This window comes from Heterocephalus glaber, unplaced genomic scaffold (genome assembly GCF_053883595.1).
Source record: "Heterocephalus glaber isolate CG9 unplaced genomic scaffold, H.glaber_assembly_v1.0 deba00000943, whole genome shotgun sequence".
Taxonomy (NCBI): domain Eukaryota; kingdom Metazoa; phylum Chordata; class Mammalia; order Rodentia; family Bathyergidae; genus Heterocephalus; species Heterocephalus glaber.
Genome location: NW_028258175.1, coordinates 902,855 through 927,459, shown reverse-complemented (window position 1 = coordinate 927,459; position 24,605 = coordinate 902,855). Strand labels below are relative to the sequence as shown.

Below are 24,605 nucleotides of genomic sequence, written 5' to 3'. Positions count from 1 at the left end.
GTTCAGCACTGGACCATCTACCCACATTGTCTACCAGTGACAGCAGAGACACATCTTGAATTGGACTGTTTTTTTCTTTTTCCTTTTCTTTTTTCTTTCTTTTCCCCTCTTTTCTAGTTCTTGTTCTTGATTTGTTTTATTTTTTTTCTTGATTGTTTGAACATGGTTTCTGTTTTTTGTTGTTGTGTTGATCTGTTCTTGTTTCTTCTTTTCTTTTTCCCTCCTGTCTTCTTCACCAGTTTCCCAATGTTTGTACAATCCTCCTTGGTCCTCCAGCATTGCTTCTAATCTCTTCCTTTTCTTCTCTCTATCTTTTCCCCATAACCCCTCTTAAATCTTCTCCCTGAAGGATAAAATCAATGTATTAAGGGCTTATTTATTGCATGCTATTTTCTGGTTTGTTTTAGATTTTTTTTGTTTTTTTTTTTTGGTACCAGGGATCGAACTCGGGTCCTTGTGCTTGGACAGCAGGCGGTGAAACCACTGAGCTAAATCCCCGGCCCTTAGATTTTGTTATATAACCACAAATCTAGTTCAGATGATTAAAAGTGGCAAATTAATAGTTACCACAGTTTGTCATTTTATAGGCTGTATTTGATCCTATTGTTATTGCTGATTGTACTACTTTAGCCAAGGTGACATAATTGTGCTAATCAGTTGTTCTTCCTGGTATATCAAGACTGAGAATGTCTAAGGGTCTTAAAAGAAAACAAAAACAGGGGCCAGGGATTTAGCTCAGTGGCACCACGCCTGCCTCGAAACAAGCACAACGTCCTGAGTTTGATTCCCAGTACCGAAAAAACAAACAAACAAAAAAACAAAACTATAGGGCAGTCCCAAAGAATCAGCGACTGGGCCAAGGAGGGAGAAACTTCTCATCCTCAATAAATTAAAGAAATAGGATCTTGCATCAGACTGAAAAACCCAAAAGCCAGCTATGTCTGGAAGACACCTCTGAGAAGTAGTCATTTCCTAAGGGTTTGGAATACTGGCATTAAAGCTACTTGCCATAAGCAATTTATAGTATCAACCCAGCAATTAAGCTTTAAAAAAAAAAAAAAGAAAGAAAATGAGAAGACACCTAAACAAGATGCAATCCCCCCCTCCCCCGACTTCCAGCTTAGCAAAGGCAAATTCAGGGGGCAATGAGTTGGAATAATCCAAAAACCACTCACCTGGACTCTCTGAAGTGGTAACAGGGGAAATAACAAATAAGATGAACAAGGCTCTAGAAAAATCTATCTATCTATGTATCATCTGTGTTGGCAAGGCTGGCCTCTAACTCTTGGGCTCAAGTGACCCTCCTCCCTCCCAGATAGCTGGGATTGTAGCTGTGCAGCACCAAGCCCAGTTCCAAATAACTTTTTTCTAGAAAGAAAAAAGAACTGATTGGGGCTCATTGGTGTTATATTCCCTGAGTTTACTTATGTCTGAGGTCTGTTGTTTGTATATTGCAATGTGAATGTGGCTATATGATAGTATTTTTCAACTCACATTTTAAGTATACAAATAATGTCTGCTCATGATAAAAATTTTTTGGGGGGGTTACCGGGAATTGAATTTGGGTCCTTGAGCTTGCGAGGCAGGCGACGGAACCACTGAGCTAAATCCCCGGCCCAGATGACAAAGATTTTAAAGTGAAGAGTAAAAGTTTTTCTTTATTTGCAGCCTTATTCTACCATCCTCCTTCCCACCCACCTATGAGTATAAGAAAGTGTTTGGACTCTCAATAGGTTTATTCTGAGTGCCTCAGGTGATGGAGTTGGGCTCACCATGGTTACATTAAGAGGAAGAAAGCCAAGTGAAGACTGTGAGATGTAGGAAGTGTATATCTTGTCCAACAGGGCGAGCCACTGAACTGCTCCAGGTGTTTCTTGTTCGAGAAATACAGATCCAGTATTACTATATTTAAGGATTTTCCAAGAGAAAATGACAATCAAATTCATTTTTCCATGAGAAATTGTTTTTGTTGCTATGCTAAACACATATGGCTGGAGGCCAGCCTGGACTAGTGAGAACATCTCAAACAAACAGATAAACCCCTCCCCCCAAACCAAAAATCAAACACAGGTGGCTGGACTTACCAGTCTCTGAACGTTGTAGTTCTGAGCAAAGGCTCTGAATTCTGCAGAATGCATTCTAGTTCTGTCACTTATCCGTTGTGTATAGTTGAGGTGCCCAAGTTCTCTGCCTCTATACAATGGAATTCAACCTTGTAGGATTTTTATAAGGATCACATGGGACATCGAAAGACACAGATGTGATCACTTGGTAACATGTGAGATGGATGCCTTATAAAGCTTACAAGTTATTGGAACAGACAATAATACATGAGCCTCAGCTGGGAATTACAAGAAACCTTCCTTGGGACAGAAGCATTTATTTTTTTTTCCTTAAGTTTATTGGTGCATTTTAGGTATATAATATAATGACATTCATCATTGGGAATTTGTACCTTTACATGATACATCTTGGTTCTTATTTTTTCCCCATTCCCCTCCCTTCCCTTCAACCCCTCCACCCCTCCCTATTTACAAAGACTGTGTTTCCATTTTTTCCTTTTCTCAAATTTTTTCCTTTCCCTTCTTTCCTTTCCCCTACCCCCCCACTTCCTCCTCCCCTTTAGACCTTTTCTTCCTGTTTCACATTATCTGTTACACATTTTGATTCTTATTTACACTTTCAGTTTCTCACACCAGAGAAGCTATTTGGTATTTACATGTCGGGACAGACGCATTTAAACAGGGACCTGAGGGCCCGAGGATTTAGCTCAGAGGTTTCGCTGCCTGCTGAGCAAGCGGAAGGACCCGAGTTCGATCCCCGGTACCAAAAAAATAAAATAAAATAAATAAATAAATACATAGGGACCTGAAAGCAACAATTAACTGGTTGGAGAGGTTAGATGGGAAGTGGAGTAGAGTACAACAGGCCCAGGAAACAATTCTTGAGAAACCCCTAACGCAACCCTGCAAGCTACAGCAGTGAGAACAAGGAGACAGAATTCTCTGGAAGCCAAGGATTTCCTGACTTCTGATCGTGTGAGCTATACGGACCTCAGCCCTGCCAACTAGGGACTTCACACTACACTGGCCAGAGGTAACTTCCTGACAGAGAAACCACACCCACCAAATATTCCGCAGGGCCCCCAAACACAGGAGAGGGAAGGAGAGGGGCTGGCGAGGGGTCAACAGCGAGCAGCTTTCCCAGCGGAGCAGGAAGAAGCCAAGTAAGATAGCACCGTGGTGAGGAGCACTTCCATTCGCGTTGCCAGCTGAGGGTCCAGGGCAGCGGACTGGAAATCTGGAAGGGCAAGAGGCAGCGCCTGTAACTTCAGGTTGGGGAATTTGGCCAGTTTGCAAGAGCTCAGTCAAATGGAGATGGTGCGCCCCCTGGGAGCAGCGTTCGGTAGTGGAGGCGGATGACCCACATAAGAAGGGCTGGGGGCAGCTCAAGACGGGGGGTAGCTTGCCTGGCAGTTTCTTTTCACAAAAGCTAACTCTGTCCGGGCTCCCAGAAAGGCTGGGGTGGAAGAGACCGTGAAAAAGTAACTACCGTCACGTGCCCCGTACCAAAGCTGGGAACTTGGGCGAGCAATTACCATTCCCGACTCTGCTTCCAGGTGGGTGTCATCAGCCCCATTTTTCAGGTGAGAAAACCGAGGTTTGGTGACTTCCCAGGGCGGGGCAGGGATGTGTCTATGACCGCAGCGTCTCCTCTGGGGCCCTCACGACCCGTAAAGTACGAGGGGGAACAAGCATCGTGTGGGAGATGCCGCAGCTTTCCAAGCGTCCACGGCGTGAGTGCACTTCTCGGCGACAGCTGCGTCTCCCTGGTCGCGTCAGTACTGATTAATGTCGCTTTCCTTTAAGGGACTTCCCTCGAATATGAAATCCTCACCACACAGGTCCCGGGCACTTCTCCCTCTCCCGCACTGATGCCCGCTGGTGACACCAGTTCTCCTTCACTGGCGAGTGCCCGCTTGGGACTACATTTCCCTACAGGCCGTCCAGAAAGGTGGCGCGGAGAGACTTCCGCTTCCGGCGGCTCGCAGTGCGGCTCGTCCGCGGTGCCCGTTTCTGCAGCCCACGTGCTCTCCCGCAGCGCTCAGGAGGGACTACGTCCCCCAGCAGGCGCTGGCGCACAGGGCGAGTGGCGGCCACCATCTCTGTTGTAGTCCTTCTCCGCGTTTCCGCAGGGAATGCCGTAGCGCCCGGACTACAATTCCCAAGTCGCCGCCCCTTTCCTCTGGCCACCATCTTGCTGCAGTCCCCGCCCCGGCCCTCCCGGCCATTGTCTCCGCTGAGGCGCTGAGGCGGCGGGAAGACTGCAACTCCCGTCGGGCTTTGCGCCGCCGGGTGCGGGATTTTGAGAGGCGGGCGAGGCACCCAAGGTGGTTGAATGAGGCGCCCAGGAGAGGCCAGGGAGCCTGCCATCTTTACGGTAGTCTCTTTATTCTCCTGGTCCCGCCATTCTTAAGGAACAGTAGACGGCTAGAAAACTACTATTCCCAACGCACCTCATGAGCTCGACGGCTAGTCAGGTGTACGCCCCTCTTCCGCCATCTTGTTTGTAGTCCTCTTTCCTTTTCACCTTTCCATTGTTCCTGACGAGTAGAAATGGCAGCGGGAAGGCAGCAGATGGACTGCGACTCCCGTCAGGTACTACACACGCGGAGGGTTGTGGATAGGAGGGCGCGTGAGCGCCTGGGAAGGAGGTCGGGGTGGGGGTGGGGGGGAGGCCATCTTGTTTGTAGTCCTCGCTCCCGCTCCTTTTCTATGCTCGGCAGCGGGGCGCCTCGGGCCAGCCGGACTAACACTCCCGGCGTCCTCGGCGCCCGGGTCTGCGCGCCTCGCCATCTTGTTTGTAGTGCCCGCCGGCCCGGCGCGCCCTTGTTTCCGCAGTAGCGCCGGCGCCCGCAGAACTACAACTCTCGGCGTGCTTCGCGCGCGCGTTCATCCTGGAAAGCGAGGAGGTGGCGGGAGGCCGGGGCAGGGGGCGGTTCCTCTGGGAGAAGGAGGGAGTAGAGGGGGAGGAGGAGGCGAGGGGGAGGGAGGGAGGGAAGGAGGGAGGGCGAGAGAGGAGGAAGGAGGAAGAGCTGAGCAGGGATGAGAGAGGCGGCCAGGGCCCCGGGCCGGAGCAGCGCGGGGCCGTGGGACCAGGGGGGCTGAGACCCCCCGGCTGCCCCCTGTCCTTCCCTGCCCCACGCTCCCTTCCTCCCACGCTCCCGCTCGAGGAGGGGGTTTATTCAAATTTTATTTAAATTCCTAGCTTCAGAGGGTCGCGCGCTGGGGGAGGGGGAGGGCGGGGGCGCGCGCTGGCTGGGGGGCGGGGCCGAGCGGCTTCCTTCGCCCCCTCCGCTCGCCCGGTCGCCGTAGAGCAGGGGGCGCAGTCCAGGGGCGGGCCCAGGGGAGGGGGGCAGGTTACAGCGACCCCCCCCTCCCCGGGAACCGGCGGTGGGCGGGGCTTGAACCCCGGAAACGGTGGGGGGCGCAGGCCAGTCCCTGGACCCCTGGGCAGTGGGAACCGGGAAGGGGCCAGTTAAAGGGCCGGGGGCTCCGGGAGAGGCGGGACGGGGCGGGGGGAGGGGAGCTGGGATTCGGACCCGGGACTGAGCGGGGCCGGGCAGAAGCTGAGCACCCTGCGCCCGGGGAGCCCCCGTTGGCCTGGGGGGGCTGAGGGACTGAGCCCCCCAGAGGAGGACCTCCCCCTGGAAGGGCCGCGCCGCAGCCCGTGGGAGGGCCTCGCCCCCGGCGCCCCCCATCTCCACTCGCCGCCGTCCCGGCCTCCACCGGAGGGAGGGGCCGAGCGCCCTCGGGGGGCCGTGGACCCCGGCGTTCTGAGCGTTCCGCGCCCCGCGCCGCCCGGCCCCCCCGCTGCCGATGGCCGCCGACCCGCCGGGAGCTGCCGAGAAGGGAGAGATGGCTCCCGGGACACGTGTGAGGTGGGTTCATGCGGCTCCTCCTCACCCCCAGACCCGGGCAGCTCCCACTCCCATTCATCCTCAGCCCAGCCTCTCTACCTTCGCCCCTGGCCTCACCCTCCCTCTGCTCCAAACTCCTCCAGCTCTCCTTCCTCTAACCTCTCAGCCCGGGGAACTGGCCTTCCTCCCCAGACCCTGCTTCCCCTTACAGACCCCTCTACCTGCCCCCTGCGGTCGCCGCCCTCTAGGCCCCTCCCCCCGGACCGCTGGAGGGTCCCTTACCCCGGTGGATAGGTCCCTGGAAAGGGGAATCTGGGGTAAGACTGACTGGGAAGAGACCCTCCAGGCCTGCTGAGTCCCTGTGGGATCTTGGAGGATCTGGTTTCCATGGGGAGGGGAGCCCCAGGGATTCCAGACAATTAGGTATGGAAAGCAGCCTGGGAAGCTGGGGGAATCTAAGACGGAGCCCATCCTGAGTTCTGTGGAGACATCAGGCTGGATTCTAGAATCCCAGGGAATCTGGGAGATTGCCCAGGTTGACGTGAGGGATCCTAGAGGATGTGAGGGGACTCTGTGAGGAACAGAGGAGTTGAGATCCTGGCCTGAAGAGGGATTCTGAAGAAACATCTCAGAGGTGTCAGTCTTGGGAAGTTGGAGGGGCAGAGTGGGTCATTAGGGATGAGGGTGAGGATCCCATTGGGTCTGACGAGGATGCTGAAATCTGGGAGAAAAAGATTGGATGGCTGTTACCTATGAGAAGGAGAAAGGAGAGAGAGAGAAAAGGTCTGGTGCTTCTGCTTACGAATTTGGAGTCTTGGAGGTGAATCTGGGGAATTTTAGATTGGTGAGAGTCTGGAGTGTTCTACATTTGGGTAATGGGAAGAGTTGGAACCTCTCTGACATAACGCTAGACAGGGAGCCTCTGGCTTTTGCAAAGAGCTTGAGCTTGGGAATGTCGGGGGAGTGGCCCCAGTAACCCTTTATCCTGAGCTAGGGAAGGGGCACTGAGGAAGTGGTAGAGGAGGAGTGAGGTTGGGAAGCCAGTTCTGATGGCTCTCTGAGAAACTGGGTAAGCTGCTAAAAGAGGGAGAGACCTTGAATCGAGAGTGGTCCCCACCCCAACACAGAAACACACATGGGAGGGATGACCTCCTTGTCCCCCTAGGTAGGAGGGCAAGCTTGGACTGCCCAGGGTTGGGGCTGAGCTGCCAGTAATCTCCCAGGCCAGGGCCCCAGTGGGCCCATTTAACCCTGCCACCATCTACCCACAGCCCTCGGCGTTGCTGACGCCCCCAATGTCGTCGAGCAGCCGGGGGCCGGGGGCCGGAGCGCGCCGACGCCGAACCCGCTGCCGTCGCTGCCGGGCCTGTGTGCGAACTGAGTGCGGGGACTGCCACTTCTGCCGAGACATGAAGAAGTTCGGGGGGCCCGGGCGCATGAAGCAGTCGTGCCTGCTCCGGCAGTGCACTGCTGTGAGTTCTGCCCCCGCCACTGTTGGGCCCCTTTGAAGCTCTGGGCCCACTTCCCCAGAACATCTTTCACACTGGCACGTGTGCCTTTTGGGGTGGCTGGTGACTGCTTCCCAGAGTTGCTGTTTATTCACTCACTTCCTGTATTCGGTTGCTGGTCTGTTTAAATGTCCATTTTTCCTCTTATCTCCAAGTTGGGGGGCAGTGTTAAGGTGCACGGAAGGACCTGACCCAGCCCCTGCCTTTCCTCTCTCCAGCTGTCAGAAGCACAGGCCTGTGGAAGGCTCAGCCCCTGCTCTTGCTCCCCAGTTACTTATGCGTGAAAAGTCTGTTCCCAGACCTGTCTCCTAGGAAGACCTCTTGCCTTTCTCTGGCCTCATCCTTCCCCATCAGGGTAGTCTTGAATTTGAGACCAGGCTCCCTCTTTGTTTGACCTTGAGCAGGTCATTTTGAACCCCAGGTACCTTCTTTTTAAAATATTTCCTTGGGCTGGGGATTTACCTCAGTGGTTTCGCCACCTGCTGCCCAAGCGCAAGGACCTGAGTTCGATCCCCAGTACCAAAAAAATAATAATAAAATAAAATATTTCCTTTGCTAAGTTGTAAAGATTAAACAAATACCACAAGGCCAGCACAGAGTAGGTATGAGGGAAACGTGAGCTTCCTCCCTGCCTTCCCAGCTTTTGAGAGGCCCCAGGCTTCTGAGAGTGGCCCCAGGCTCTGACAGCCCTGAGGAGCCAGCTGCATCCTGCATCCCCCTCCCACACCACCACCTCCCTCTCTTCCTCCTGCCACTCTTTCCTGGCTTGGACTTTTCACCCCACAGTACCTCTCTTCCTCGGTCTCCTGACCCCTTGCTTCACTTGCTAATCTCTTCTCTTCCTACCTGCTCTTTCCTTGCTCCTGTCTCACAACCTTCATCTCTCCTGTGATGCAGTATCACCATTGTCTTCCCCAAAGTCTCATTGTTTGAAGACTGCACCCATTTCCCCCAGGATTAGGCAGCTGCCTTTAGTGTTCTCAGGTTCACTGTAGGATCAGAGCCACCCTTAGGCTGCTCGTCAGGATCGCCCCCAAGCTGCTGCTGCATCTTCCCCAGCTTTCTCTGAATATTATTGTCATATTTGCCTCTCCCTAAAGCCAGCTATAATTTCAGGGTCACACTGGCCTTGGATCCAGCTGTAACAATCACAGCAGTGATAATAACAACTATGTATCAAGTGTCTTTCACACATTATCTTGTCCTTACAACAGCCTTATAAGGGAGATTCTTAGCGCCATTTTACAGATGCAGAAACAGACTTGAGGTTCAATCAGTGGCTGGGAGGTCATACTGCCAAAAGAAACAAATTCAAGATTTCACTCAGCTTTGCGTATGGGTTCTGAATCTCAAGAAGCTGGCCGGGGTCCCCAGAAGGAAGTCCTTCCCCTGTTGTTTGCTTTTGGGGTCCCTGATGTACCCTCTCCCCCAACAGCCCGTGCTCCCACACACAGCTGTGTGCCTCTTGTGTGGGGAGGCTGGGAAGGAGGACACAGTGGAGGGAGAGGAAGAGAAATTTGGTTTGAGCCTCATGGAGTGTACAATCTGCAACGAGATCGTCCACCCTGGCTGCCTGAAGGTGATAGCTGTGGGGACCCTGGAGTCTGGGCTGGGGCCGACTGTCAGGGAGCAAGGGGGTGGGCCACATCCCCCTGGGACTACCAGGACCCTCCATCCACTCCCTATCCTCTTGCCTACAGATGGGGAAGGCTGAGGGCGTCATCAATGCGGAGATCCCCAACTGCTGGGAGTGCCCTCGCTGTACCCAGGAAGGCCGAACCAGCAAGGTAGGGCAGAGCTGGGCTGAGTGCTGCCTTCTGGGCAGGTAGGGGATTGGGGAGGTATACAAGCCTCACCCCCGGCTTCCCTTTCCCCAGGATTCAGGTGAGGGGCCAGGCCGCCGCAGGGCTGACAACGGTGAGGAGGGTGCCAGCCTTGGGAGTGGATGGAAGCTGACGGAGGAGCCGCCACTTCCGCCGCCTCCACCCAGGCGCAAGGGCCCTCTACCTGCTGGCCCCCCGCCTGAGGACGTGCCTGGGCCCCCCAAACGAAAGGAGAGGGAGGCAGGGAATGAGCCCCCCACCCCAAGAAAAAAGGTGAGCCATGGGACATGCTCACTAGGTCCAGCCTAAGGGATTCTGGGAGCTGTAGTTCTGCCCTCCCCTTTATTTTTCTGTTGTGGGTGGGCCTGGGAAACAGCCTCCTTGAGTTCCTCCAAGGAGGAGATGTTGGGAAATGTAGTTCAGTAGTTCAGAGGTAGAGCATGCTTCCTGTGAAGAAATACAGGTGAGGGGGAACTGGTACCGACCAGGAAGCCTTGGGAGCCCTGCCTGGGTGGGTTAGGGAGGAAAGAGAGAGCGTGCTCAAACTGCTACAGAGGAGGGAGGGGTTGGAAAGAGCCTGAGGGCGAAGAAAGAGAAGATGAGAGCATGCTCAGTAAGCCAAGACACTGATTGTAAGGTGAGCATGCTCAGCGTTCACCCTGGGATGGGGGCTTCTGGGATTTGTAGTCTTAGGAGGGCGTGGACCTTAGTTTTGCAGGCATTGGGGGCCTAATGGGGTCTGTCCCTTCCCCCATATCTCCCTCTTGCTCTGGTAGGTGAAAGGAGGCAGAGAGAGGCACCTGAAGAAGGTGGGTGGAGACGCCTGCCTCCTCCGAGGATCGGACCCAGGCGGCCCAGGCCTTCTGCCCCCCAGGGTTCTGAATCCGAGCCAGGCATTCTCGTCCTGCCACCCTGGGCTCCCTCCCGAGAACTGGGAGGTGTGCCAGGGACCTCCTCCCACCCCCTCCTACCTTCCCTGACCCCACCCTCCACCATGGTTATTAAGCTCTGACCCTTCCTGCTCCCCTTGTCCTGTCCCAGCCCCGTGTGACTCCCTGTGGGTGTCTGGACCCCTGGGCAGAGTTGGGTGGGAGAGTGGGTTGAGTCCAGGCTGCAAGAATCTCTCACCTCCCAAGAACACCTAAGATGTCTTCTCCCCCATTTGCTTCATCTCTCCAAGCTTTAAAGGGGAAAGAGCTGAGTTCAAATTCCTGCCCAGCTACTGTTTCGCTTGATCTTGGCAGCTTCTCAGTGGTTCTGAGCCTCCATTTCCTCATCTGTAAAATGGAGATGAAGCTGCACACCATGACCTACCTATCCCAGAGCACTGTATAAATCTAATGGGATCATGAAAGTAAATGAACTTTGTAAACTATAACGTTTACCTGGATTCAAGAGGAATGAGACCCAGAGAGGTTAAGAGTATTGCCCAGTGCCACACAGGACAGAATTCAGATACTACTTTGCACTCACTAAATGCAAGGGTTTACCTGATTGTTGTGTTCAAACCCTGCTCTCTACCATTTGCCAATTTTTAACTTGGACAATTCATGCAGTCTCTTGGAGTCTCGGTTTCCCATGTCTAAAAAGAGTAGCTCACATAGCCAGTATTTTAGTTCACTTTGAGAACTTAATGAGTCAGTGAGAGTTCATGCTCCACACAGGGCCAGATGATCATGTTACTCTCATGTTGTTTAGTAGACATTCAGAACTGTGGGGTGTAGCCTTGCATGTCATAGCTGGTGCAGCAGGGGCTTCTCAGGGCCAATCAATTGATGGGCAGGCCAGCACTCAAAACTCTTCTCTGTACCTTTCTGCTTTGGGACATTCACACGTCATCAAAAGCCATAAGCCTCTAAATCCTTGGCATTGACACCTTCCTCGTCCAGATAAGGAAACTGAAGTCCAGAGATGGCCAGGGTCTCACACTGGGAGCAGTGTGGAACTCAGGACTGTCCCTTGGGCTGTTCTTCCCCTGGTGACTCCTCATGGGTAAGGGGTTAGGAAAGTGTGTCCTAGACCCTCGAACAGCCTCAACCTGTCTCTTTGCAGAAACCAAAGCCACCTTTGGCCTCTGCTGAGGGCCCAGTGGTGCCATCCCCATCACCCCAGAGGGAGAAGCTAGAACGATTCAAGCGAATGTGCCAGCTGCTGGAGCGGGTGCCTGACACTTCTTCTTCCTCTTCGGACTCAGACTCCGACTCAGACTCATCAGGCACATCGCTGAGTGAGGATGAGGCCCCTGGCGAGGCCCGGAATGGGCGACGGCCAGCCCGGGGCAGCTCTGGCGAGAAGGAGAACCGTGGGGGGCGGCGGGCCGTGCGCCCTGGCAGTGGGGGACCCCTGCTCAGCTGGCCCCTGGGCCCGGCTCCACCACCCCGGCCCCCACAGCTGGAGCGGCACGTGGTACGCCCCCCCCCTCGGAGCCCTGAGCCTGACACACTGCCTTTGGCTGCTGGATCCGACCACCCTCTGCCCCGGGCTGCCTGGCTTCGTGTCTTCCAGCACCTTGGGCCCCGAGAGCTGTGTGTCTGCATGCGAGTCTGCCGGACTTGGAGCCGCTGGTAAGTGGCTGGACAGGCCTGAGTTCCATTGCTGACACACTTCTCACTTGGCTGTGGGACCTGCGACAGGTATCTAATCCTCTGTGGGGCTTGTGCTTCTACAGTGCATATCGTAGTGTATGCTTTCATATTTACTGTGCACAGGCTGCTTTCTGTTTATGAACTCCCATAACCCTCACAGCAACTTTGTGAGGAGGATGTTAGTCCCTCATTTGAGATGAAGCTGAGGCCCAAAGTCATGTGGAAAGGAAAGTGGCAGAAACCGAAATTTTTTTTTTCTGCTACTGGGGATTGAACTTGGGACCTTGCATTTATGAGGCATTCATGGCACCACTGAACTAAATCCCCAGTCCAGAACCTTGAACCTAAGCTCTCTGGCTCCAGAATCCTTCCCCTTAATATCAGCTGTTTATATTGAGTGGTTAGTATGTGCCACGCATACTGTTAAATGTTGTGATGTGTGCTGTAACATTTTTTCTCACTTTTCATGCTCCCTCTTCTGAGGACAGTCTGACTATTGATCGCTTTTCATGTGGGAAAGTCCTTTACTGGGGTAGCCCCTGCCCCACACCCACACTGCCTCCTGGACCTTGTTCAGAAATGTCTGTCATCCTCCCAAACCTCTTGTCTTTCTCTCTGACCCTGCCCCCAACGGGATTACAGAAACTCTCTCTGCACTCTTTTCCTCTACCCGAGCACACACAGGCCTTCATTCCATTACCTGTTTTCAGGGCATGGATACTATGTCTGTCTGCTCTTGATGTCCTTAGCACAGGACAAAGAGGAGCGTAGATGCTCAGGAAATGTTAAATGAGAAAATCCAAGCTCTTTGCCTATGCTCACTGTGGATTAAGCTTCCTGTTGAGCACCTCACAGATGTTAGCTGATTTGTTCCTCATGATAACAGCCCTGTGAGGGAACAAGGGACGCCTGAAACCACAGTACAAGGTAGTGGCTGAACCCTAACTCCAGCCCTCTTTTGGGGACCAGCGCTAGAGGCCTAGAGCTTGCTTGCTGATCTCTTCAGAGCCCAGGGGACTAGAGTGCAAGTTCTGGAGGCAGATTGCTTGTGGAAGACTCTTGTTCTTCCTCTGAGGAGCTGTATGCCCTGGGTTGGCTCCTTAACTTCCCCATGCCTCAGTTTCTTTATCTGTAAACCCAGAATAATCAAAGCTGTCACTCCATAGTGATTTTGTGAGCTGGGGCACATAAAGACCTGGTTAGGCTACATGGGAAGTAGAAAATGTTCAGGGCCTTAACTGTGGTCATTGTTATTCATTCAGCTACAAGTACGGATTGAAAGTCAGCCTTCCAGCCCTTGGAACATAGATCTGTGCCATTGAAGTGCTTCCAGTCAGTCTGCAGTATAGAAGCAGATAGTTACAGAAGTTGCTGGGGATTACTACCTTCCTCATGTATTAATTGAGACAATGTTTGTGAGCCCCCTTCAAGGCCAGCTCTGAACTTGGCATGTGGGACCCCGAACTAAAAAGGACCTAATTTCTGCCTCAGAGAGAGACCTGTGAACAAAACAGAGAGGCTGGACCGCACAGTGGTTTCCAGCATGAGCCCTGGAACCTGGCACCTATAAGTTTCATCAGTTGTGATCTCTATGGCTAAGCCTCGAAAGACCCTAGTTTTCTCATTTGTAGTTTGGGGTCGTTTTAATATAGTGGTGGCGGGGGCCAGGGATTTAGCTCAGTGGTTTTGCCACCTGCTGCAAAAGTGCAAGGACCCGAGTTCCATCTCTGGTACCCAAAAAAAAAAATAGTGGTGCCTGGTCTGTGGCACATGCCTGTAGTGCCAGCACTTGAGAGGCTGAGGCAGGCAGGTCAGTATGAGTTCAAGACCAGCCTGGGCTACATAGTAAGACCCTGTCTCAAAAAGGAAAAAAAGCAAAACATTTGTTCAAGGTCCTGCAGCTACTAAGGAGTAGCTGGTCTGGGCAGAGAGCTGGAACTCAAAAGAAGTGAGGCTGAAGTCCGTGCAGTCTGGCTTTGGTCCCATTTACTCCCAAGACCTTTTTGTAGCAAAATTCACTCCCACCTCCTGCACCTTGATCTCCCATGACCCCTCACCAGTATCTACTGCTGCTCACCCACCCTTTCCCCTGTTTACAACACATCTCTATCCTTGATCTCCTCTAATTCTTGGGTTGTTCTTTCTCTAACTTACAAACACTGATAATCCTGCCTATCCTCTCTCCATAAAGCTGCTACCTCTAGGCTGAAAACTCCCCCACATATATCTTTCTCTTGAGCACTGGATCAGCAGCTCCAGGTGCTGTTCCTGCATCATCTGACTGCCCCACCTGCCTTTCAGAGGTCAAACCTGAGCTCTTCATTTTCCCCTGGAACCCATTCCTCTGATCCCCAAGCCTGGGGAAGACCACTGCTCCCATCCAGCTCCTAGGCTAAAACTCAGTGGAGATTTCCAGTTACCCCCATAGCCCAACATGGGGGTTCACATATCACAGCATCCAAGCCATTCCCTTTCTTAGAGTTCTCAACCCAAGCCCTGCCTCACTGCACCTGTTACTATGGCCAACCTGGCAAAAGCTCCTGACTTGTCCCATACTCTGATCCCTGTAGGTCCTGCTCTGCCTTGCCCTTAATTATTGAGTGTTTTGTACCCTTCAGGCAGGCACTGTGCTAAGTGTTTTGCAGGAATCACCTCATTTAATCTGCATCAAGTAAATACAGTTGGCCCTCCACATCCATGGGTTCTACATCTGCCACCACTATAGATTAAAAATACTCAACTCAGGACTCAGGAGGCTGAACCAGGAGTATTGCAAGTTGAAGTTGGCCAAGCCTGGGTAATTTAGTGAGACCCTGTCTCAAAATAAAATGTAGGACGGGCTGGGGATTTAGCTCAGTGGTTCCGGTGCCTGCCTCACAAGTGCAAGGTACCAAGTTTGATCCCCGGTACCAAAAGAAAAAAAAAAAATGGGGCCCGGGATTTAGCTCAGTGGTTCCCCCGCCTGCCTTGAAAGTGTAAGGTCCTGAGTTTGATCCCTGGTATGCGGGTGGGGTGGTGTAAAGGGCTGGGGGTGTAGCATAGTGATAGAACACTAGGCATCTGTATTGAACATAAACAGATCTTTTTTGGTGGTTTCTCTCAACAGTACTCATTATTTATGTAGCATTTATATTGGGTATCATAAGTAATCTAGGGATGTTTGAAAGTATATGGGAGAAGAAGAAAAAAGGTGAAATGGTCTTCTTGGGCTGTTATGGGGCTAAATGCTTAAAGAACAGTACCTGGCCTGTAGTAAGCCTTGGAGAACTCATCATTCATGCTTTAGTCAGGAGAATGAGCTGCCCTTGGTTCCTGCTGCCTCAGGTTCCCGGAGCTCTCTCTAGACTGTCGTGCACCTGGACACAGTCTCCACCCTTCCTCCTCCTCCTCCTCCTCCTTGCTGGAATAATGGCATGGCAGCTGCTCTCCTCACGGCTCAGGCCCCATCTCCCAGGATGCTTCCTGTCCTGGTCCTTGAGTTGATTCTTCCTGTATCTCTTTCTGCCTCAGTTACCTTAAATTGTGTCTTTACTACTTGAATAGCAACAACCCTGCCATCTTTACCTGCTCTCTGTCAGGCAGTGAAGCTGGACACTTGTTATCAGTGGACCTTTCAATGATTATTGGCTGCTGCTAATGTCTAACCCCGGTGTCCTAGGCCCAGCTGCAGTAGCACAGAGAGCACACGGGCTCGGGGAGACTTGCAGAGCAGAGGCACTGAGCTGAGCCCCGATGGCCTTTTCAGCAGCGGCACTGTGTGTGCCAGAATGTGTTGGCCCCAGACAGCATTGCTTGTCTGTAGGCAGGCAGATGGTTTGGCCTGGCTTTTGTGGAGTATGGTCCAAAAACACAATTAGGGACTCGATAGTCTCTTCCAGGAGAGAGGTTCCCTCCCAGGTAAAGATAATCCAGGAGGGCTTCGAGGAAGTGGTAGCATATGAGCCAAGGGCTGAGGGCTCAGTCGGGGCAGAGAGAGGGTTTGCATCAAGCAGGAGTTCACTAAATGGAAAGAGAAAAGGAATAGAGGCCAGGTTGAGATCGAGTTTTTTCCTCTACCCTTCATTCTTTTTTATTTTTGAGACAGTGTCTTCATATGTAGTTCAGGCTGACCTTGAACTCACTATGTAGCACAGGCTGGCCTCGAACTTGGAGCAGGCCTCCTGCCTCAGCCTCCAGAGTGCTGGGATTATAGGCATCCGCTACTGTGCCTGGCTTTCCTTTTCATTCTTAAAATTGGAAAGATTTGCAAATGTTCATTGAGTGCAGGGAATCAGGAGGAGAGAGGAGAGTAGTGGGGATGGGGTGGGACGTGTTAGGAAGGGACAGGAGAGTGAGTAGCAGAGGGGTTTTATTCAGACTGAAGCCTTGGTGTATACATCTAGTAGTCACTAAAATGTCGCATAAGGGCGCTGGAGTGTGCCTGGCAGTTTTTGTTTTTGCGTCAGTCTTCATGTGTACCCAATCTGGCCCAAACTCATGGTTCCTGCCTCATGGTTCCTGAGTAGCTGGGACTACGAGTGCATGCTACCTTGCCTAGCTACCTGGCGTTTTTTTATTCTTTTGTTGTTGTTGTTGTTTGTACCAGGGATTGTACACGGGACCTTGCACTTGCGAAGCAGGCGGTGGAACCACTGAGCTAAATCCCCGGCCCTTTATTTGGTTTTTTTGAGACAAGGTCTCACTATGTAGCCCAGGCTGGCCTTGAACTTGTGACAATCCTCCTGCCTCAGCCTCCCAAGCGCTGTGATCACAGGCGTGCACCACCACTGTGTGGCTGGTTGGCAGTTTTAAGTGACTCAAACTCATGGCTTACTCCTGTCCATTTTCAAAATAATAACTGCTTGGGCCGGGATGTAGCTCAGTGGCACCGTGCCTCCCTTGCAAGTTCAAGGTCTTGAGTTCGATCCCTGGTACCAAAAAAAAGGAAAACAACCCAACTGGTTTTAAGTGAAGAGTAGATGATTTGAAAGTAAATTTCATGTTCTGCAGATAAGAGGAGAGCAAATGAGTGGAGTTTGGACATCTCTGCTCCAGCCCAGGGCTGAATGGGAAAGTCCTTTAGACTCTTGAGGAGCCTGAGGGAGGGAATATAGGTCTTCCTAGGCCCCACTTGTTGGCTCTGACAGCTCATTTAGTTCAGTGAGAGTCTCCTGACTACACAGAACTAGAAGACAGTTCTGTACTTTAGCGTGCTGTAGAATGTTAATACTAATGCTGGCCACCGTAGGAGAGGTGGAGAGGGTTCCATGGTGAAGTAAGTATGGGAAACCCTCTCTTTCACAGAGTATTAGACTGGTTGAGGCTTTGGGCGTGCTGGAGTTAGCAAAGCTGTTTAACTTTGTTCACACCTCATTTCTTTTTGTAGCTTCAGTACCTGGGACCTACCAGGCCCTCCATAAATAAACATTGAGTGAGTAAATGCAAAGCTGCAAAGGAATTGTCAAGGGGAGTGCTCAGTGGAAGCTTTAAGCAGTTTACACTGGCTTAATTCATTCTCTTCGGAAATGTGCAACAAATAACCTGTATTTTGCACCCGGTAGTGTTTGGATATTGAACATGCAGAAGGGAAAAAAGCCAAATCTACCCTTGTGGAGTTTACATTCTAATTGGAGGAACACAGAAAGAACATATCAGGGCTGTGAGTCCAGCATTGGGCACTGGCTGTCGAGGTGGCGGAGATTAGTAGAGGAGATGAGACCTGTCTGTGAGGCACCTTAAGTTGTGACGGAAATCAAGGAGCCCAGAAGCAGGGAGCTGGGGGCTGGCCACAGATCCCTTTGGCATCAGATCAAATTGTGTGCTGGTGTTTGTGTAGTTATTTGGCAAAACTCTTTATAGGCCCCTTTAAGGCCTGCAATGTGTAATTACCTCATTTGATCTTACTGCACCTTTATGGGGCAGTCTGGGTTATTATTTTTGTTTTATAAAGGAGACCTTTGAGGCTCAGGGAGAGGAATAGACTTGCCCAGGGTCTTGCATCCAGTCAGTGATGGAGTTGGGTCCCAAACCCAGTGCTCTTGGCCCCAGCCTGGAGCTTCTCAATGCCAGGAAAGAACTGTGTGAACTGTGGGGAGTGTGGGAATTGTGGTTTCCCCAGGAGCTGAGGTTGTCTCTGTCTCCTCCCTGTGGCTGGCAGGTGCTACGACAAGCGTCTGTGGCCTCGAATGGACCTGAGCCGGCGGAAGTCACTGACACCACCCATGCTCAGTGGGGTGGTTCGCCGCCAGCCCCGTGCCCTGGACCTCAGCTGGACAGGTGTCTCCAAGAAGCAGCTCATGTGGCTTCTGAACCGACTGCAAGGTAGGGTGGGGTGCTGAGTCAGGATAGGGTAGGGGCAGGGACGGGCCTCGGATGGAGTCCCTGACTTATGAGTTCCATTCTGGGAGAACATTCGTAAGTTGGATTTTTTCATAAGTCTGACAAAGAGAGTCCTGTACACCTTTGACACAGATATACAATGTAAAGCAAAAAAAACCCCAAAGTGAGGTCCATTCATATCTGTAAAACTTTGCAGCTCGAATCCTTTTAAGTTGGGGACTTAAAGTATTGCTTTCTGACTCCCCACACACACCAGGCCTGCAGGAGTTGGTGCTCTCCGGCTGCTCCTGGCTCTCTGTCTCTGCCCTGGGCTCAGCCCCACTGCCAGCCCTGCGGCTCCTGGACCTGCGCTGGATTGAGGATGTTAAGGACTCCCAGCTCCGAGAGCTGCTGTTGCCTCCACCAGACACCAAACCAGGTGGGGCCTCTGTGCTCATCTGTGGAACAAGTTGGAAAGATGGGGTAAAGTCCTTTGAGGCCTCTCATGACTCGTGCTGGATGTCGAAGGATTGGAAGAAGGGAAGAGCACATGAGTTGAATAGGGAGGCCCTTCCTGGTACTGTTTGTTCATTCATTCATGTGGTGTGCGCTTTGAACTGAGTCTTGAAAGGATGGTGTTTTCCCAGGGAGTATGAGGCATGGTATGAGCAGATTGGTGGGGCAGGCGGCCTGTGTTGGCAGAAGAGGGTGCTGGGAGCAGAGGCCTGAGGAGCTTGGGGCTCATCCGGAGGCGGAGGGATGGGCATTGAGGCCACACGAAGCCAGGAGATGGGATACCAGCTACAGTCCTCTCTAGCTCTCAGTCTTTTCATCATCCAGGAGGGCATCCCTGCCCATGTCCACCCTAGTGCTCTAAACTGCCATTGTCCCTAGTACTCCTTGGATAAAGACCAGTATTTTTTTTTAAATAAATTTTATCCCATTCCCCCCTCAGGCCCCCTCCCCTCCCTATGCACAGAAGCTTTGTTTCCATTTTTTCCTTCTATTTTCACTTTTTTCCTTGTCCCTTCCTTCCTGTCCCCCTCCCTCCTCCTTGTTCCCCTTCCCATTTGGACACTTTCTTCCCATTGCCCAACATCATTATGCATCTCAGTCCTCATTTCCACTTTCAGTTTCTCGCACCAGAGAAACAATGCGGTGTTTAAACACGTGCGTCTGACTTACTGTAATTAAGAATATGTTCTCAAGGTGCGGCCATTTAGCTAGAAATGTCTGAAGCTCATCTTTCTTTATGGCAGAGTAGTGTTCCGTTGTATAAAAATTACATTTTTTTTTACTGTATTTCTTTTATTTTGGAAAATAGTAAAGGCCCTTCTTTTTTTTGTTTTTTTGTTTTTTCTTGTTTTTTGGTACCTGGGATTGTGCTTGCGAGGCTGGTGCGGTGCCACTGAGCTAAGTCCCCGGCTCACATCTTCTTTATCCACTCAAAAGACCAGTATTTTTAGCCCAGTTGATGAAACCTAGTATGGTCTGGCTCCCACTGACTCTCTCTCTGCCTTGTAGCCTAAGGCCTTGCCCCTTTCCTCTTTGCATCTTCCTCCCCTCTGTCTAATGGACATCAAAACCTGTCAGGCCTCAGCATAAATGCCCCTTCCTAGAAGGCCCCACCCCTTCCTCCTGACATATCACTGCAGGTGGGAGGGGCCTGATGAAGATCAGTTTCCTCCCCACGAGGCTCCTCGGTCAGGCAAGGACTGTCTGCTCACCCCAGCACCTTACTTAGTGTTGTGCTCAGTAAATATCTTGAAAGGAAGAATTGAGTGAACAAGTAGACAGTCAGGATGGGAGAGATCAGCTTGAGAGATTTCCCAAAGGGCATTTACTGGGCCCTGAAATAAAGAGAATGAAAGGATCCTCCTTCTCACAGCTCCCTTTTTCTGGTCCCTTCTTCTTGCCCCACTGCCTTTCACAGCGGCCCTTGAAGGGGAGTAGGGATCCAGGATTCTTCCCATTTTCTAAATACGGTGCTGAGACCCAGTTGACTGAGCAAGTGGTTGAGTGATTATTTTGTGTTTTTTTTGGTATCGGGGATCAAACTCGGGACCTTGTGCTTTCGAGGCACCTGCCTCGGAACTACTGAGCTAAATCCCTGGCCCAGGCTGAGTGATTATTGTCAGCCGCAAGCCGCCTAGGCGGAGCCAGGCCTGAGTGCTCACCTGTTCTCCACTCTTACTGGAACTGGACTGAGCCAGAAAGATAGGAGGGTGATGTGCTCGGGATTGGAGCGCCAGTGGGCTACACCAGCACCTCTTCGCCTGTTGTCTCAGTTCAGTTCAAGCCCTTTGTCTGGAGCTTGCAAAAAGGAGCTTTCCTGTCCCTCAGCCCTGTTGTGCAAATAGGGCTTCACACCCACCTTTGCTCTCCTGACTCCCTGGCCTCCAGCAGGATCCCATAGCAAGACTTAAAATTCTACTTCCTGGCTTTTGCCCTCTGCCTGGTGTATTCTCCCACACTGGTACACTGTAAACCCTTGAAGGCCCAGCTCAGGTGCCACCACTTCCTCACTGATGCCCACTCCCCATGGCCAAGCCAGAAGTGACCTCTCTTTGCTCTAATGGCCTTTAGCTGTGGTCAAGGTTAAGGGAATCTGTTAATGTTCCCCTCTTCAGGTTCTCAGCTCCTATTACCAAGAAGGGGGAGTAGAATCTAGGGCAGTGATGGCAGTGCCATAGGCTTGCCACCGCTGATCTAGGGTGTGCCAAGTTGAGCACACACAGGTGGCCTGTTAGGTAACAGAAGAGATGTCTGGAGCAGGGAGTCAGGGAGAGGCACTAGTGGGCCTGCTATAGGCAGTGCTCACCAGGTGGGCTGGGGGTCCAGTGCTGCCACGTCTAACAGTTATTTAAGGAAATTTTAGTGCTGTGCAGATTCTATAAAACGCTTGAAGGCAGTTTTCGTGAATCTGACATCCGATGGAGCTTGTCAGGGCCGGGCTGCTGTCAGGCAGGCAGGTAACCTTGTGGTAAGAGTTTGGATGCAGGGCCGGGGATGTAGCTCAGTGGTGCCATGCCTGCCCGGCAAGCGCAGGGTCCTGAGTTCCACCCCCCGTTGGGGGAGTTGGGGGCAGTCACCAGGCCTGGGTCTCCTGGCTCCCTTATTTCTTAATTGCATGACCTTGGACAGAAGGCCTTATGACACAGCCTCAATTTTCTTGTCCATTAACAGGGATGATGATCAGAGAACTTGTCTCCCAAGGCTGGTGTTCTTACAGTTTGTTCTCTGGCCCAGTGGCATCAATATTAGGAGAACTTTTCAGAAAACCAAACCCTGCCAGGTTTGGCAGCGCACACCTGTAGTCCCAGCACTCGGGAGGCTGAAGCAGGATCACCGTTAGTTCAAGGCCAGCCTGAACTACATAGTGAGACCCTGTCCCAAAATTAATAAATAAATAAAAAGAAGACCCAACCCTAAGGGTTTGCAGTAGCCACTGTTACAACTCTGGGTTGGGGCCAGAGACCAGCCTCCCAGGGCAGAGGAGAAAGGCAGAGTGCAGACTGTGCCTTGGGTTCAGGAGGAGGCAGAGAGCTGCTCACCTGAGCTCAGTCCTGAAAGCTGGGCACAGTGGCCATAGGCCGTCGCTTGCAGAGTCACTCATGGGCTGTGGTCTCACTGTGTAGGGGTGAGGGAGAGGAGTTAGGAGCTGAGGCAGGGATGAGACCCGATGGGAAATGGAATGTTCTGCTGAGGAGACTGGATTTCTTTGAGTTGCTCTTGTTAGTTTCTAGTGGAGGAGAGGCATTGCCCCATTTGTATTTGAAACAAGCTCCCTCTGAGTGCCAGGAAAGAGACTGGAAGGAGTGAAAAGACGGGAGCAGTTCGGAAAGGTGTTGTGGACCTAGAGGTGACCAAGGGGACCGGAGAGCTCCAGATGGTGACTTTACTAACCATGGAGCCGAGGAAGTGGAGCGTGGGGTGGCTCCCTGTAGGGGTTCACGTGTTGGGTGAGTAGATGAAAATACGGTAGACACCCTGCTCTTTCTCAGTTGTTAGGGCTGGAGCAGTGTAGAAAAAGTCCTGCCCTCATGGACTTCACATTCCCATGGGGGGAGAGGAAGAGTAGTATGAAAGAATATGTGTAATACGCCAGATACTAAGGGGGTACAGGGAAGGGATGGAAGTGTGAGGAATAGTCCAAATTCTGAGTCTCCTGAGGTGGTGAGAGCCGTGGACAGGTGGTGTGGGAGCGGGGAGAAGAGCAAACCATTTAGAGAACACAGCCACTTGAGGCTCCTATATTGCAGGAGCAGGTTTGGGGGTGCTGAGGAGGATCATGAGTGGGAGACACAGTGGCCTGGGTGCAGCATGGGAGTGGCCAGGAGTGCTCATCGCTTCCTCTGTCTGCCCAGGGCAAACGGAGAGCCGCGGGCGGCTGCAGGGGGTGGCCGAGCTGCGCCTGGCGGGCCTGGAGCTGACAGACGCCTCCCTGCGGCTCCTGCTACGCCATGCACCCCAGCTGAGCGCCCTGGATCTGAGCCACTGTGCCCATGTTGGAGACCCCAGCGTCCACCTCCTCACAGCTCCCACTTCCCCGCTCCGAGAGACCCTGGTCCACCTCAATCTTGCCGGTAAGATTGCAAGCCTGGTTGTTGGTCTGCCTCGACGGCACAGCGTAGGGTCGGAAGCCGGGGAGAGCGGTGGGAGATGAAGCAGAAAGGAAGAAAAAGAGTATTACGGGAAGTTGGGACCAGGTGGAACCATAGCTCGTGGGCAGCTAATGGCTGAGCCCCACACTCTGTATCTATAGTGGGAGGCAAACAGGAGGGGAGGGGAAGTAGTGCTGCTTGGCCTAGGTGGACTCAGCGTGGTGGTTTGGTGGTTTCGCGATCCATAGGGCATGCGGAGGAAGGGGACAGGGAGGGTCACAGTGCAGCCCTCCTGGGGCGGTGCCTCGGTCTAGTCTGGGGGAGCAGGGAGCAGGCAGAAGGCCATGGCCGGCCCCCAGAGTCAGCTGCCTACTCACCTACCTGGTCTCCACTGCCCCTGGCCCTCCGCAGGTTGCCACCGCCTCACCGACCACTGCCTCCCGCTCTTCCGCCGCTGCCCACGTCTCCGCCGCCTAGACCTGCGCTCCTGCCGCCAGCTCTCACCTGAAGCTTGTGCCCGGCTGGCAGCCGCTGGGCCCCCTGGCCCCTTCCGCTGCCCAGAGGAGAAGCTGCTTCTCAAGGACAGCTAGTTGGGTGCCCGCCCTCCCCCAGGACTCGTCAGGAGCCTGGACCCCGGGCCTTCGTGCACCCCGGCTGGGAGGCCAGGTCACCCCACCCCCCACCCCCCGACCGAGCGCCTCTCCCCCTGCACTGATCTCCGGGGGCCTCCACCCCCCCCACCCGCTTCTCTTCCGTCCCCTGGGGAGCTGAGCCAATGGGATGGTGGGCGGGGGGGTTACAGTGCAAGTCTTCGGGAGGGAGATGGGAGAGGGGCGCGGGCCGGGAGGTGGAGGGGGGCAGGAAGCAAAGACCAGATACTTGGGGGGTGGGCGGAGGGGAGGCAGAGGAGCAGGGGCTCTGGCGTCCTTGGGGGAGGGGCAGGAGCCCAGCGGGGCCACCCCTTCTTCCCCGCCTTGACTCCTTGGACGTCACTGAAAACGGCAGCTATCGCGGGGGGTGGGTGCGGGCCTACCTGCTGTTGAGCTCGCGGCCCAGGGGAGTTCGAGGGGTACCCAGCCCCGCCCGCCTCTCCGCACAATACTTGAACATTCATCCGTACTGAAGTGTTACTTGAACCGGGGGACCTCGGACCTGGGGGAGCCGGAGTGGGATGAGGCGAGACCAGCGTGGACTGACTGGACCGGTGGGCGCCTAGTTTGGACCGTGCCACCCCGGCGCGCTCTGGAGCAGCGTACCCCTCCTGACTTGAGTTGGGGATGGGGTGTGGCAGCCCAAGGATGGGGAAGATGGGACTCCTCCAGCTTGGCTCTTCCCACGTTTTCATCGTCACAGAAACATGTAACCCATTTGCCCAGGGACCTGTCAGTGCTGGTTGCCGTGGAAACAGCAGCCAATGGACACCTCCCTATGCCAGTGCTAAGGCTGGAAATGGCCCCTCAGTTGCCATGGGAACTTAGTGACAGACTCTTGGCTTTCCCACCCCTTACTCCATTGAGGGGGTGGGGAGGTCGGGGCCAGGTCCCGCCCCCCAGCCTGGGCTTGGGGGGAGCCGGGTTGTACCATGGGGGGATCTATCCACATACCTCAGGTAACTGGGAGGCGCGAGGGTGGGGGGAGGGGCTGGGCGGACCAAAGGCTGGAGGGGAGGGGCCCGGGGACGGCGGAAGGTTTGAGGAGGCCGCCCGCTGAGGGCTAGGGCTTACCCTGCCGGGTTGGGCCCCTGGGTCCCAGGTCTGTACAAAATGGTTTGCTATAAAACACAAACTTCCAGCCGGGGCCGCCGAGTGTGTGTGTGGTGCGGCTCTTGGAGGTGACCCTCTGCCGTCGTGCGGAGGTCCACTGGGGTA

The 24,605-nt window shown here is 53.2% G+C and overlaps 1 protein-coding gene and 1 long non-coding RNA gene across 8 annotated transcripts; one reads left to right on the top strand and one right to left on the bottom strand.

The window, feature by feature from the left end:
* Positions 1–2,378: 2,378 nt before the first annotated feature.
* Positions 2,379–4,719, bottom strand: LOC147828615 (uncharacterized). Its single transcript, XR_015450352.1, has 2 exons — positions 3,599–4,719; positions 2,379–3,300 (listed from the first exon to the last, which is right to left on the bottom strand). It is a non-coding gene; the product is annotated as an uncharacterized LOC147828615 (long non-coding RNA).
* An 850-nt stretch (positions 4,720–5,569) lies between these two features.
* Positions 5,570–24,534, top strand: Fbxl19 (F-box and leucine rich repeat protein 19). 7 transcript variants are annotated; one of them, XM_087208774.1, is made up of 11 exons: positions 5,570–5,941; positions 7,192–7,392; positions 8,864–9,007; positions 9,129–9,215; positions 9,306–9,524; positions 10,028–10,060; positions 11,304–11,815; positions 17,973–18,136; positions 18,411–18,572; positions 22,501–22,719; positions 23,149–24,534. In XM_087208774.1, the coding sequence occupies exons 2-11, from the start codon at positions 7,216–7,218 to the stop codon at positions 23,325–23,327; spliced, it is 1,896 nt and encodes a 631-aa protein (XP_087064900.1). In that variant the 5' UTR covers positions 5,570–5,941; positions 7,192–7,215; the 3' UTR covers positions 23,328–24,534. The 7 variants fall into 7 exon arrangements, 6 of the variants coding, with proteins under 6 accessions (XP_087064900.1, XP_004856253.1, XP_087064899.1 ...); XM_004856196.4 differs by having other exon boundaries at positions 10,028–10,189; XR_002386620.2 differs by lacking the exon at positions 23,149–24,534 and adding an exon at positions 21,935–22,095 and having other exon boundaries at positions 5,807–5,941; positions 10,028–10,189; positions 22,501–22,636.
* Positions 24,535–24,605: the final 71 nt, after the last annotated feature.

Bases quoted from the DNA above. Each gene is read 5' to 3' on its own strand.
- Fbxl19 (XM_004856196.4), top strand. From the start codon at position 7,216: ATGTCGTCGAGCAGCCGGGGGCCGGGGGCCGGAGCGCGCCGACGCCGA. The intron at 9,216-9,305 runs GTAGGGCAGAGC...CCCTTTCCCCAG, and splicing joins AGGAAGGCCGAACCAGCAAG to GATTCAGGTGAGGGGCCAGG. The intron at 10,190-11,303 runs GTGTGCCAGGGA...GTCTCTTTGCAG, and splicing joins TCCCTCCCGAGAACTGGGAG to AAACCAAAGCCACCTTTGGC.